We start from the raw sequence: 12,111 nt of genomic DNA, 5'->3' as shown, positions 1-12,111 counted from the left end.
ACCTGGTACAGAACACTCGTGGCATCGTTGTCGAAATCGCGCCGTTCATATGAGTTCATCGATATGAAACCATGAGTTCTCTTAAGAGAAAAGACGCCCCTGGGGGCACACCAACTGCAAAATCTCCGAAGCGTTCGAAATCCGACAAGTCCCAGTCAAAGCAGAATGCCGCCTCCAAACAGCCGCAGCAGAAGCCCACGATCGCGCCTGGGGTCTCGCGACTTAAGGAAGAGGAACCACTATTCCCTCGTGGAGGTGGAAGTGTGTTGTCTCCTCTCGAACATCGGCAGATTTCTATCCAGGCCAAACAGGACGTCCTCTTTGAGCAAGAGTCTGGCCAGGCGGGCAAGAAGGCAGAGCAGCCCTCGAAACGAAAGAAGTCAAAAGTTTCCAAGAGCAAGTTGTCCACTGGCACTCGTTCGGCTGAGGATGTTGTGAGAATAGAGAGTCTGAACTATCAGGTAGGTGTATCAGTCATCACAGTTGTTTGAGTAAGCAGTTCTAACGGGAAGTAGCGCTTGGTCAAAGGATCTCTTGTCTTGGGCCAGATCACTGAGATTCGTCCGTTACAAATCGTTCTCGCCCTACCAAATTCTCTTTCAGGCCATGTACCGATCACTTCCGTCTCGGATGTCTTGAGCGAGAGGGTGGCAGCAGAAGCCGAAGCGCTAGATGAGGACGAGAATGAGAATGAGACTGATACCGTCGATCTGAACGATATCTTCGAGGTTGGGCAATACCTTCGTGCCTATGTGACTTCTACTACGGAGGATAACACTGGAACATCAACAAAACCGAAAAAGCATATCGAGCTATCGTTACGGCCAGAGCACACCAATACAGGGCTTGTAAGCCACGAAGTCGTTGAAAATACCGTTGTGATGGCGGCGATTTCGAGTGCGGAAGACCATGGTTTCGTCATGGACCTTGGCCTGTCTGACGGAACCACGCGGGGCTTTCTTCCTCGAAAAGAAGTCCCTAGCGATCTTCTTGAAACTCGTATGCAGCCTGGCGCTGTCTTCTTGTGTCTAGTAACCAAAAAGGGTGCCAATGGAAAGATTATACAACTATCAGCCCTACAAAACAAGCTTGGGAATATACAGAACTTTGCGACGGAGGCAACGACCATTCAAACATTCTTACCAGGGTCCGCCGTTGAACTAATGGTATCCGACATCTCTAAGCGCGGACTAGTAGGAAAGGTCATGGGTTCCTTAGACGTAACTGCTGATCTTATTCACTCTGGTGCAGGACCCAAAGCTCTAGATTTGGAGGGAAAATACAAGATTGGGAAGAAAATAAAGGCTCGTGTGATTTGCGATTTTCCGACGGCTAAAGAGCCGAAACTTGGTGTATCGCTGTTGGATCATGTCACGAGCTTAACACCTTTACGAACCTCCTCAGCTAAACTTCCCCTCGATGTCCTTCCTCCATCTTCAATGGTCGAGCAATGCACCATATTCAAAGTCGACCCTGACAAAGGCGTATTCGTTGAGATTGGTGTTGACCGCGTCCCCGGATTTGTACATATCTCCCGCCTCAAAGATGGGAAACTCGACCTTCTCTCTGAATCATCCGGGCCATTCAAAATTGGTGCAGTCCATCGCGGTAGAGTTGTTTCTTATAACGCTATCGACGGTGTATACAACCTATCGTTCGAATCAAGTGTCCTAGAGCAGCCTTTCCTCCGAATCGAGGATGTTCCCGTTGGTTCCGTGGTCAGCGGCGAGATTGAGAAGCTCATCATCAATCAGGATGGGGTCAGTGGCCTTTTAGTCAAGCTCGCAGAGGGCATTCACGGTTATATCCCAGAGATGCATCTGGCAGATGTCCGTCTCCAGCACCCTGAAAAGAAATTTCGGGAAGGTCTTAAGGTTAAAGCCCGAGTACTATCCACAGACCTACTCAAGCGCCAAGTCCGACTTACGCTGAAGAAGACTCTAGTAAATTCCGAGGCGAGGCCACTGCAATCCTTTGATGAACTTGTGGTGGGGGCACAAAGCCCTGCTACTATCATCAGAGTGCTGGACAATGGAGCTGTCGTACAATTTTATGGATCTTTGCGCGGATTCCTACCTGTATCGGAGATGAGTGAAGCCTACATCCGGGACCCTAAGGAACATTTCCGAGTTGGTCAAGTAGTGAGTGTGCACATACTCAACTTCGATGTTGATGCACAGAAATTATTCGTCTCCTGCAAAGACCCTTCTGCATTTGGCATAGAGAAGCAGAATGCGCTTAAAAATCTCAACATAGGGGACATTGTGTCTGCTACGGTAATACAAAAGACTGAAGACGATGTTCATCTGGAACTGGTCGATAGCTCGCTTAAAGCACTGCTCTCAGTTGGACAGCTAGCTGACCGACCAAGCAAAAATCAGTCCGCTATGAGGGGCATACGTGTTGGGCAGATTCTGAGCGATCTCCTTGTCTTGGATAAAAATGATAGTCGTCGGTCAATTGCATTGTCGAAAAAGCCAAGCCTGGTCCAAGCCAGCCGAGATGGTACACTACTTACTGCCCTAGATCAAGCTCGGGTTGGTGATGTCCGGCAAGGCTTCGTCAGGAATATCACTGTCACAGCCGTTTTTGTGCAGTTCTCTGGCCCACTCACGGCTCTGCTGCCTAAGTCGAAGCTTCCTCGAGAAAATCAAGATAAAATAGATTTCGGCCTCAAGAAATATCAATCGATTGAGGTAAAGATTGACTCTATAGACAGAGACAACAGCCGACTTGTGGTTGCCTCGCCAGCGCATACAGATAAGCCTTCGACTGATGCTCAGTCACCTGCTGCCTCTAAACTGGAGAACCCAGTGGACGAAACGCTGAAGTCTACAAATGACTTATACGTCGGAAAGGTCACAAAGGCTACGATTGTTTCGATCAAGAGCACACAGCTAAATGTTAAGCTGGCCGACAATATACAAGGGCGTGTGGATGTCAGTCAAATATTTGATTCTTGGGACAAAATCACGAATCCCAAATCCCCTCTCAGCAAGTTTCGAGTCAACACCGTTATAGGAGTGCGGATTCTTGGTGTTCATGATGCCAGAAACCACCGATACTTGCCCATTTCGCATCGATCCACGCACTCGGTTCTCGAATTGTCCACCAAGCCAAGTGGCCTAAAGGAAAGCACAACTCCAGAGTTGTCCCTCAAGGCACTTGAGCTTGGATCAATGCACATTGGCTTTGTCAACAACGTTCAGTCTAACTCGCTTTGGGTCAATCTGTCTCCAAACGTGCGTGGCAGGATCAGCATGCTTGAGATATCTGATGATGTATCACTTCTTGACGATCTTTCAACTAATTTCCCAATCGGCTCCGCTTTGAGAGTCCGCGTTATTGCTGTAAATCCGACGGACGGCCGCCTCGATTTATCGGCCCGCTCTTCTGGCGCGTCCACTCATCTTGGTTGGGATTCTATCAAACAAAATATGGTTCTCCCTGGCAGAATCACCAAGATCAATGAACGCCAGATAATTGTGCAGTTGAATGACCTGGTCTCGGCGCCTGCGCACTTAATTGACCTGAGCGATGATTATGACAAGGCTAGCACCATGTCGTATAGCAAGAACAGTGTTGTCCGTGTTTCCGTAGTCGACATTGACAAGAGCAATAAACGTTTACGGCTCTCTTTGCGCCCATCAAGAGTATTGAACTCATCTTTACCCATCAAAGATCGCGAGATCACGAGTCGCGCTCAGCTTAGCGTTGGCGATGTGATTCGTGGTTTTGTAAAGAATGTCTCCGACAAGGGATTGTTCGTTGGTCTGGGTGGTGACATGACCGCAATGGTTCGCATATCCGATCTTTCAGATAGATTTATTAAAGACTGGAAGGACGAATATCAGGTCGACCAATTAGTGAAGGGACGGATTGTATCGATTGATTCTACCACTAACCAGATTCAAATGAGTCTGAAGTCATCAGTAGTTGAGAAGGACTTTATTCCGCTCACTAACTATCAAGACCTACGCGCCGGTCAAATTGTTACAGGGAAGGTTCGAAAAGTCGAAGAGTTCGGTGCGTTCATCCTCATCGATGGATCGGCAAACGTGAGCGGCTTGTGCCATCGAAGTGAGATGGCTGAAAAGCCTATACAAGACGCAAGAAAGCTTCTAAGTGAAGGCGATGCAGTGAAAGCAATCATCTTAGATATTGACATACAAAAGAAGAGAGTCAGCTTTGGACTGAAGCCTTCGTATTTCGAGGACGAACACGAGAGCGACGATGAAGACGACGAAATTGCAGGCGCCTTATTGGATGACAGCGCAGACGAGCAATCAGATGATGAGGACATGGAAGATGCCAGCAGTTCCGTCCTCATTGAGGGTACCGATGATGATGATGAAAACCACCTTTCTTCTGATGTTGAGGATATCGAGATGGCTGACGGAGTAGGTGAGAACGTTGACGCCCTAGGAGCTGGTGGGTTTGATTGGTCCGGAACTGCACTAGACGAACCCATTTCAGCAAGCACCAACACGGGCTTGGACTCAGCAGAAAAGAAAAAGAAGCGGCGGAAACCTCAGGTCGAAATCGACCGGAGTGGCGATTTGACTACTCTCGGCCCTCAGACAGCAGTTGACTACGAGCAGCTTCTCAATCGTCAACCAAACTCATCCAGTCTTTGGATTCAATATATGGCATTCCAGATGCAAGTCAGCGAGCTAGCTAAAGCACGTGAAGTCGCTGAGCGCGCTGTCATAACCATCAACAGTACAGAAGAGACGGAGAAGTTGAATGCTTGGATAGCATATCTCAATCTTGAGGTGAGGTTTGGAAACGACGATATTGTAGACGATGTTTTCAAGCGTGCGTGTCATGTCAATGATCCGCAAGAAGTCTACCAGCGTCTTGCTAGCATTTACGTTCAAGATAATAAGCCAGAGGTGAGTAGTCTACAAGTCATATATCCTAGATGTTACGCTCACAAGTCATATAGAAAGCAGATGCACTCTTCCAGACCATCACGAAGAAGTTTGGTGCAGACTCTCCGGATGTCTGGTATAACTATGCTCATTGGTTACATGCTGTTCAAAATGAGCCTGACCGCGCACGAGCTCTACTGCGTCGGGCCACACAAGCATTACCAGATCACGCTCGCCTTCCCTTGATGACCAAATTTGCGGCATTAGAGTACAACTCTCCGAACGGGAGCGCCGAGCGTGGCCGAACTATTTTCGAAGGACTTATTGCCTCATTCCCCAAGAGGTTCGACCTATGGAGCCAACTGCTAGACCACGAAGACGGCCCCAGTGCCGACAAGGCAGTCATCAGAGACGTCTTCGACAGAGCGACCAAAGTCAAGGGTCTCAAGGCTCGGCCTGCCAAGAAATGGTTCAAGCGCTGGGCTGATTGGGAAGAGAAGAATGGCGATGATAAAAGTCAGGAGAAGGTGAGAGCCAAGGCAGGCGAGTGGGTAAGGCTGAAGGCGGAGGTGAAAAAGGGCGAGGAGGAAGAAGACGACGAGTGAAATGGAGAGAAAATACATTATACCTGACGATACCAGGACTGGTTGCCACCCACCACGGTCCGATAAGAAGCTATATATGACTCAAATAATTGGCTCCTAGGCTTACAAGCTGTTGTACAATGTTAAAATGAGTATAAATTTCAGTGACATGGCAAAGTTACTCGATAATTTATGTTCATCATTATCCGCGTCTAGGGTGAAGACGGTAAATCAAGATACGTTGGTAGGTCCCTTACCTAAGACAACAGTCAACCGAGCATAAGCAAAGTCGTCTAGGGGTCAAGTAGACTCTCTCTAATTTCCCAGTATCACGGCCGATAATAAGCACATTCATCGAGGATTTGAACAATTAGGTAGAATCATGAAGTACTCCCGAATACACCAATAAGCAGGCAGACAGGCAAGGCAACATAAGAGCAAGTCACTTGGTATACCACCATTGTCGGTCAGTAGATTAGTACATTTGCACCTTAAGCTACAGTACACTGTGGTTCTGAGAAATTCGCTCTCTAAGACTCCTTCCACTCCTCTGCTACTATGAGACCGACCGACCAACCAAATCATTTCGTACACGACACCGGAAGCCTCTCCCGCCCGAGCGGGTGCTCGCTGTATCCCTTCATACCAGTCATACATCATGATGAAAATATATAAACAAATATTTGTGCTTGTGTATGTGTTTGTGGTATGTGTTGTGTTTTGGTTATGTAGCTGATTAGCCCATAAACACGATAAACCAACCAACAAGCAAGCACGATCGGACCGTCTTATTGCAATCCCGTTTCCCCCAAAGAAACAAAGAAAAAAAAAATTGATACGCAAATGCTGTTCCGTTCCTGATCCCTCTGAATATGGTGTCCCCGTTTGGTTTCTTTTTCCTTTTGGTTTCCGGAGAATAAAAATAATGAAATCTATAATGTTTGGTAGTTGTGGCATGATATGAAATTCCGTTCCGATGAAATAGTAAATAGCAAGACAGAAAACGACTGAGCTGCCCTTGCGCCTTGGTATTGATACAGGCAAAGCTGGCAGGACTCCAGGCTTAGTCCTGCGATGCCTTATTTTGTGTCGAGTATATAAGAGGGCATTGTAATCCCCATGAACAATAGTTTATGAAAAATATATAGCCATATAGATATGGCACAAGTATTGAGCAGGACTATCAAGTCTAGTTGTGGAAGTCGCGCTCTTTTCAGCTTAAGAGCGCGGGGAAATTTGTGGGAAAAGTGCGAATTGAGGAGATGGAGTAGTGTGGCTCCTACTCGCAGTCCGCGCTCGCCTGTGAGTCTTCAAAGACTCTTTAGTGGGTTTCATTGCAACTGGAGCTGTCGTCATCAGCAAGGTCGCGTCTGACTGTGCCCGGCTGTGACCCTCGCGGATAACTTCTTGCTTCAGAGCATCTACGGTGGGCTCGCAAGAGCTCGTTACCGCCATACTGTTGACTGCCGTGACAACGGATTCCTTGTCGTTCAGTGTGATTGTGACGGGCTGCTGGGAGTCGACAGAGGCTTGCCAGCTTGAGCTACTACTATTAGTCAAGCGAGTAAAGGTCGAGGATGGATACCGGCTCGACGTTCCTGACTGCTCTGACAGAGTAGACACGGTCGTTGATGCACTGGAACGGGCATGAAGGAAGCCTCCGAATTTCTCGAAGTTCAGAAATTGATCGTGCGAAAGCTTGAGCTCATCGCTGGAGGCATGTGAGCTTAGTTCACCTCTTTCATACTGTAACATCTTGTCGTGGTACTCATTTGGAATCAACAAGCTTGGTGATAAAGAAAACCCTTGCACCTCTTGAAAGCTCGAGGCGCTCGAATGAGATCGGTCATGATCATGTTTGAGTTGGCCTGAGGTGTCAACCCTTGGAAGCGAGAAGTTCGAAGTCTTCGGCACTATTGAACTTGCTGGGGTTGGCGAAAGGCTTAGTGGGGCTGAGCTAAAGTTATCCAGGCTGGCTTGAACACGGTGACTGATAATTGGGTCATTTGACAAATACTCTTCCCGTTCGAGGTCGCAGGAGAGTCGCTCCCAGGCGAAATCGCAGTCGGCTTCAGCTGCATGCTCATAACAGTAGTCGATATCATCCTCCCAATTATCTCGGATAAAATCAATTTCATCCATGTGCTCTTCCTCAAATTCAAAAAGTGCACGTTGAGTTGAAAACAGATCGAACCTGCCTAGGGTATCTGAAGCATTGCTTGGGGGTCGTTGTGTCGCCTGGCTCAATGACACACGTCGTAGATGCGGTACCGAAATACTACCCCTAAGAGATGTGCTAGTACTGATGACGCTTGCGCGCGACATAACGGTGGTCAAATTGTAGTCCTCTTCTTCAGGTACCTCAGGCAAAGAAGTCATGGAACTAGTCAAGGGCCACGCGGTGTCATCACCTGTGGAGAAGAGATAAGGAGAGTTCTCATTGCCGCTTGCGTTATATTGTTCGGAGTCTTTATCCGAAGTCCGAGAGGTTGACCGCGAGTGGGTGGCTTCGGTTAACGGTAGTATAAATGACTGTGAATGGTGATGGCTCGAAACAGTTCTCGGTTTCTCGATCGTAGCGATACTGGTAGGATCGATTGAGTCGTGGCGGGTTGAGATACGACTCGATGTCCGAGGTGGTGGAATCGGTGAGGTATTCACGTCAGGGGCATATCGTAGCGGACGAGGTGGCGAGAACTGAATACTATTCCTTGGTGAGAAATATTCACTATCTTCTGAAATTGGTGGCGTCGGAAGAGGCTTATCGAGAGCCTGCAAATTGATCCCTCCCAACTTGTTTGAAGCGCCAGTTGTCGTTCGCGAGCGTGCCCCGGGAAGATTGGGCAGCACCTCTTGGCTATTGACCCCGTTTAAAGCAGATGCGTTTTCCCTTGACGCATGAGAAACATGCTGGAAGTCGTAGGGTCCAGATATTTGATATTTTTTCATTGAAGCTTCGGATGCTCCTCTGACCCGTCGTCGCGTGAACATGGATTGAATGAAGCGCTGTTCTCGTGATAGATCTGTTGTGGTATCCGGTGGCAACTCAGCAAACGATAGGAACGAGCTGTTTGAGTGGCTTTGGTCACTGAGTTCCCTGCGCAGCTTTGGCTTACGGCTGAATACCGCCTTGCCAAATAGCTGCACACTTTCCGGTCGATCTCTAAACGCCATGGCCGAAGAGCGCTGGGACGGATTCCTCGATAAGCTAGCATCCTCGAAACCATGTTCCGATGTTTCTGGGGTTTCAGAGTGAAGCGATGATGTACCTGAAGACGGCGCTGTTTCATCCAATTGCTGTTCCGCTACAGAGCGTCGTTTGATTCGTCTGCTGAAGGCACGAATCCCTTCAGGCGAAGGTGGACCATCCAGCGCGGGTTGGAGCATATCTGTTATACCATGACTGTAAGAATGCTCTGGTGAGGTGGCGGTGGACGGGCGAGCCGTATTGAAGGTCGACGAGCTGCCATCATTCGCTGCTTTCCGTCGAAGCCCCTTGAAGTTGGTCGACGCAGAAGTTGACGAAAACATATCCACGGTATTATGTTAATATTAGGTTGATTCGAATATCGCGATTTCAAGTTTCGATTGCCCGGCCCAGGCTCCCCCCAAGACCTCTCTGCGACTAAGACTTGGTTGTTGAATTATTGCGGGATAGCTTCCAGGCACGTCACAAGCTGCGGAGGTAGGGGGAGACGGGAAACTAATAGGAATCAAGAACCGAGAGATTATGAAAGTACAGCTGTATCTGTATCTGTAAGCTGTGGGGATGTAGCAGGAAATGAATGATTTATGATTTTATGGATATGAATGAAAAGGTCCTAGTGTTGATATGGCTACTTCGTAGAGTAATACTGGCAAGGAAGATGAGAGTGGCCGGGTCGGGTACCCTTGCAGCTCTTTTGGCCCGCGATACAAGCCTGCAACAACGGGTCTGCAACGGGCAGAAAACGGGGTTCTGAACGGGAGAAGCTGGAGACAGGGTTTAGGAACAAGGGGCCAGGATTAGCTCGCCAAGCTCCAGGGAAGCTATTCTAGTAACACTACACACGCGCTAGGTCGTTTCTGCGGATGAAATTGCGAGTGCTTGTGGACAAGTAACGAGCTGATCGCTACTGTATGTATCGAGAATCTCGGCAGAGTGAAACGACGATAACTGCGTATGGGATTCCGCCGCCTGCATACACATCTGGCATGTATCTGTAAGCATTTAATACATGATGCTGTCCCCGTGCTGCTGCTCGTCTTCAGCGCCGATGCAACCAGGAGCAATGTAGTCAACAACTGCGACTGAACTGCATGCACGCGCGTATGCTGCGCAATGCGTACAGAGGCAGTGTGGGAGACAACGCCTCGCCGTCCAACGTCTGCTGGCTGGCAATGTGTCTCGTGTTCTCAATGCCTCCCCACCCTGTCTACTACCTACAACCTACTCCGTGTTGCGTGTTCACACTAGGTTAGTGTAGAAGACAGGCAGATGTCGCGATTCCCGGATGTTCAGCAGGGACGGGGAAGATGGTGTGTTTCTCTAGTGTAGTGTAGACACACTACGGAAGACGATAAGGCGTCGATCCGATCTACACATAATCATTAAACAATCCTATGGATTATTGGCCTGGTCCGAAGAGGCAAGAGCCCGCTTCGAGATACAGTAACAACAGTGCGCAGGTATGTCGGCGGGATTCTTCTACTTAATATATGCTAGCAATATTGTTAAAGTGAGTGGTATAGGTTTAGCCCTAGCGAAATTCCGATCAGCATCTCCGACGTCGACGTAGCTTCAGAAGCAGGGCAAGCGAACAATAAATAAAAAGCAGAAGCATAGGACGAGAATGCAGCAAAACAAGCAACCCGAGTATGAAGCAAGCCAATATGGTAGCTATCAACTTACCAACTTACATAGTATCGAGTAGAGACTAGCGAGATGAGTTGTAAGAACCGCGACGCCCGGACCAGAGAACATCATGAACAAGAGATGCGAGAAAGGGACGCTTGGGATCCATAGAGGAGGCGCGCCATTCCACACACCTACCTACAGGAGGTAAGTAGCAATCCTTCGCAACGCCGGTGCCACGGCGATGGGCACAAGAAGCCCACAGCCTGCGAGGCATGGCCATACACAATGAACGGTGTTGCGGAGCGTAGCGTGGTGTAGACGAAAGAGCCAACCAAAAGTGTCATCATACTGGAGTCTGGCCGGAGCGTAGAGTTGCCGTTCCTGTGCGCAGCTAGCTGCCTAAGGCTACTACTTACCACCTAACCTAGTACATAATATGTAAGGTTCCAGTACAAAGTATGTATTACCAAGATACTGTGTGAATAGCGAATACACTACGTATATATTACTGTAGGTAGTGTATCAAGTCCACCTCGATACTGCTACAGTGTAATTTGTATTGCTGTACATGGGTATATAGTAAATAACGAGGAAGAATACAATGGCAGATGGATGGAATACCTAGAAGGTTCCGGTACACTGGACAGGAGATCCTGGTCAACAGCAAGGGCAGTGGAGAAGCCTGATACGACGGATGCATAGCTGAAGTTCGGATGTATGACATGATGATCATGAAAGCCCTCGCAGCAAGAAAGCAAGCGAGTGAGCAGGCAGGCAGGCAGGCAGGCGGGGGAGCGGGCGAGCGAGCGAGCAAACAATCCGCAAGCACGGAAACGAAACACAAGATGAGAGAGGGGAGGAGTCGAAACATGCTACAAATGAATGACATGGCTTTCGGGGCCGAATCGACGTTGAGGCTGAGATAAGCGACAGCATCGTGAAACTCAGATCCTCGGCAGAGGGCTAATTGCTGTGTAAGTAGTGTAATTGTAAGTAACATCAAGCTAGGTACTTCGTATGAAGCACACACACACACACACACACACACACACACACACACCCTCTCTCTTGCAACAGCTTGGGAAACACAATATTTGGGGTTAACCTACATGTGGAAGACGGACGAAGACGAAGACGCGTTGCGGGTCATTGGTCTGGCTTGGCTCTGCCAGGGAATCGCCAAGCTGACTGAGATAGGTAGGTATTGCATGAATGAATACGGACCCCATTCCACTCCACCTTCTTTTTTTTAATTCGTTTCTTTTTGTCGACTACAGTAGTGTGTGGGCATCATCTTTTGCTTTGCACGACGACGACGACGGCAGACTGCCCAATTCAAATGTCTAGAACGACTGCCTATTACTTCGTACAGCATGCAAGACGTGGTATGCTGTTATACACACTGCCAACATACTACCTTATGTAGGTAGGTAGTAGTAGGTTACCTTACGCAGGCAGGAAAGAGATGTATTGAATGACCTACCCTGCTTACTTAATGTGTACTTACAGAGTAGGTAGTAAGTAGTAAAGTAAGTAGTTTACCTGGTAACTAGGTAAATATCTCCAGCACTATCGGCGATCTGGTTACCGGTTGGCTCTTCTTTTGTGTACCTGGCTAGATTAGCGTATAAGCATAAGTGGCTTAAGGTTAAATAAAGAGAGAGAGAGAAGAGAGAGGGGAAGGGAAAAAAAAAAAAAAAAAAAAAAAAAAAAAAAAAAAAATAGTTAAAATAAGGAATGTGGGGTTTGGTGTTTTTTTGATGGAACGCGAAAATATTACATTTTGCCAATTATTTTGGTTGGGGCGGGTGATTTT

The 12,111-nt window shown here is 48.1% G+C and overlaps 4 protein-coding genes across 4 annotated transcripts; 1 reads left to right on the top strand and 3 right to left on the bottom strand.

Annotated features, from left to right (window-relative positions):
* Positions 1-71: 71 nt before the first annotated feature.
* Positions 72-5,479, top strand: F5B22DRAFT_641799 (uncharacterized protein; the record flags this gene model as incomplete). Its single annotated transcript, XM_047978034.1, has 3 exons — positions 72-461; positions 516-4,895; positions 4,949-5,479. The coding sequence occupies 3 exons, from the start codon at positions 72-74 to the stop codon at positions 5,477-5,479; spliced, it is 5,301 nt and encodes a 1,766-aa protein (XP_047836021.1).
* Positions 5,480-5,644: 165 nt separating this feature from the next.
* Positions 5,645-6,546, bottom strand: F5B22DRAFT_170169 (uncharacterized protein). The gene has a single exon (XM_047969331.1). The coding sequence runs from the start codon at positions 6,413-6,415 to the stop codon at positions 5,810-5,812; it is 606 nt and encodes a 201-aa protein (XP_047836020.1). The 5' UTR covers positions 6,416-6,546; the 3' UTR covers positions 5,645-5,809.
* Positions 6,546-9,116, bottom strand: F5B22DRAFT_170157 (uncharacterized protein). The gene has a single exon (XM_047969330.1). It carries the CDS (start codon positions 8,987-8,989, stop codon positions 6,677-6,679), a length of 2,313 nt encoding a protein of 770 aa, XP_047836019.1. The 5' UTR covers positions 8,990-9,116; the 3' UTR covers positions 6,546-6,676.
* Positions 9,117-10,687: 1,571 nt separating this feature from the next.
* On the bottom strand, positions 10,688-11,581 carry F5B22DRAFT_170199 (uncharacterized protein). The gene is made up of 2 exons (XM_047969332.1): positions 11,405-11,581; positions 10,688-11,258 (listed from the first exon to the last, which is right to left on the bottom strand). The coding sequence occupies exon 2, from the start codon at positions 11,182-11,184 to the stop codon at positions 10,801-10,803; it is 384 nt and encodes a 127-aa protein (XP_047836018.1). The 5' UTR covers positions 11,185-11,258; positions 11,405-11,581; the 3' UTR covers positions 10,688-10,800.
* Positions 11,582-12,111: the final 530 nt, after the last annotated feature.

This window comes from Xylaria bambusicola (assembly GCF_022495145.1).
Source record: "Xylaria bambusicola strain CBS 139988 unplaced genomic scaffold F5B22scaffold_2, whole genome shotgun sequence".
Lineage (NCBI taxonomy): Eukaryota > Fungi > Ascomycota > Sordariomycetes > Xylariales > Xylariaceae > Xylaria > Xylaria bambusicola.
Note: the sequence above shows the minus strand (reverse complement) of the source record. Positions and strands in the feature narration are given on the sequence as shown.

Coding starts and splice junctions, on each gene's coding strand:
- F5B22DRAFT_170157 (XM_047969330.1), bottom strand. CDS start 8,989: ATGTTTTCGTCAACTTCTGCGTCGACCAACTTCAAGGGGCTTCGACGG.
- F5B22DRAFT_170169 (XM_047969331.1), bottom strand. CDS start 6,415: ATGCCACAACTACCAAACATTATAGATTTCATTATTTTTATTCTCCGG.
- F5B22DRAFT_170199 (XM_047969332.1), bottom strand. CDS start 11,184: ATGTCATTCATTTGTAGCATGTTTCGACTCCTCCCCTCTCTCATCTTG.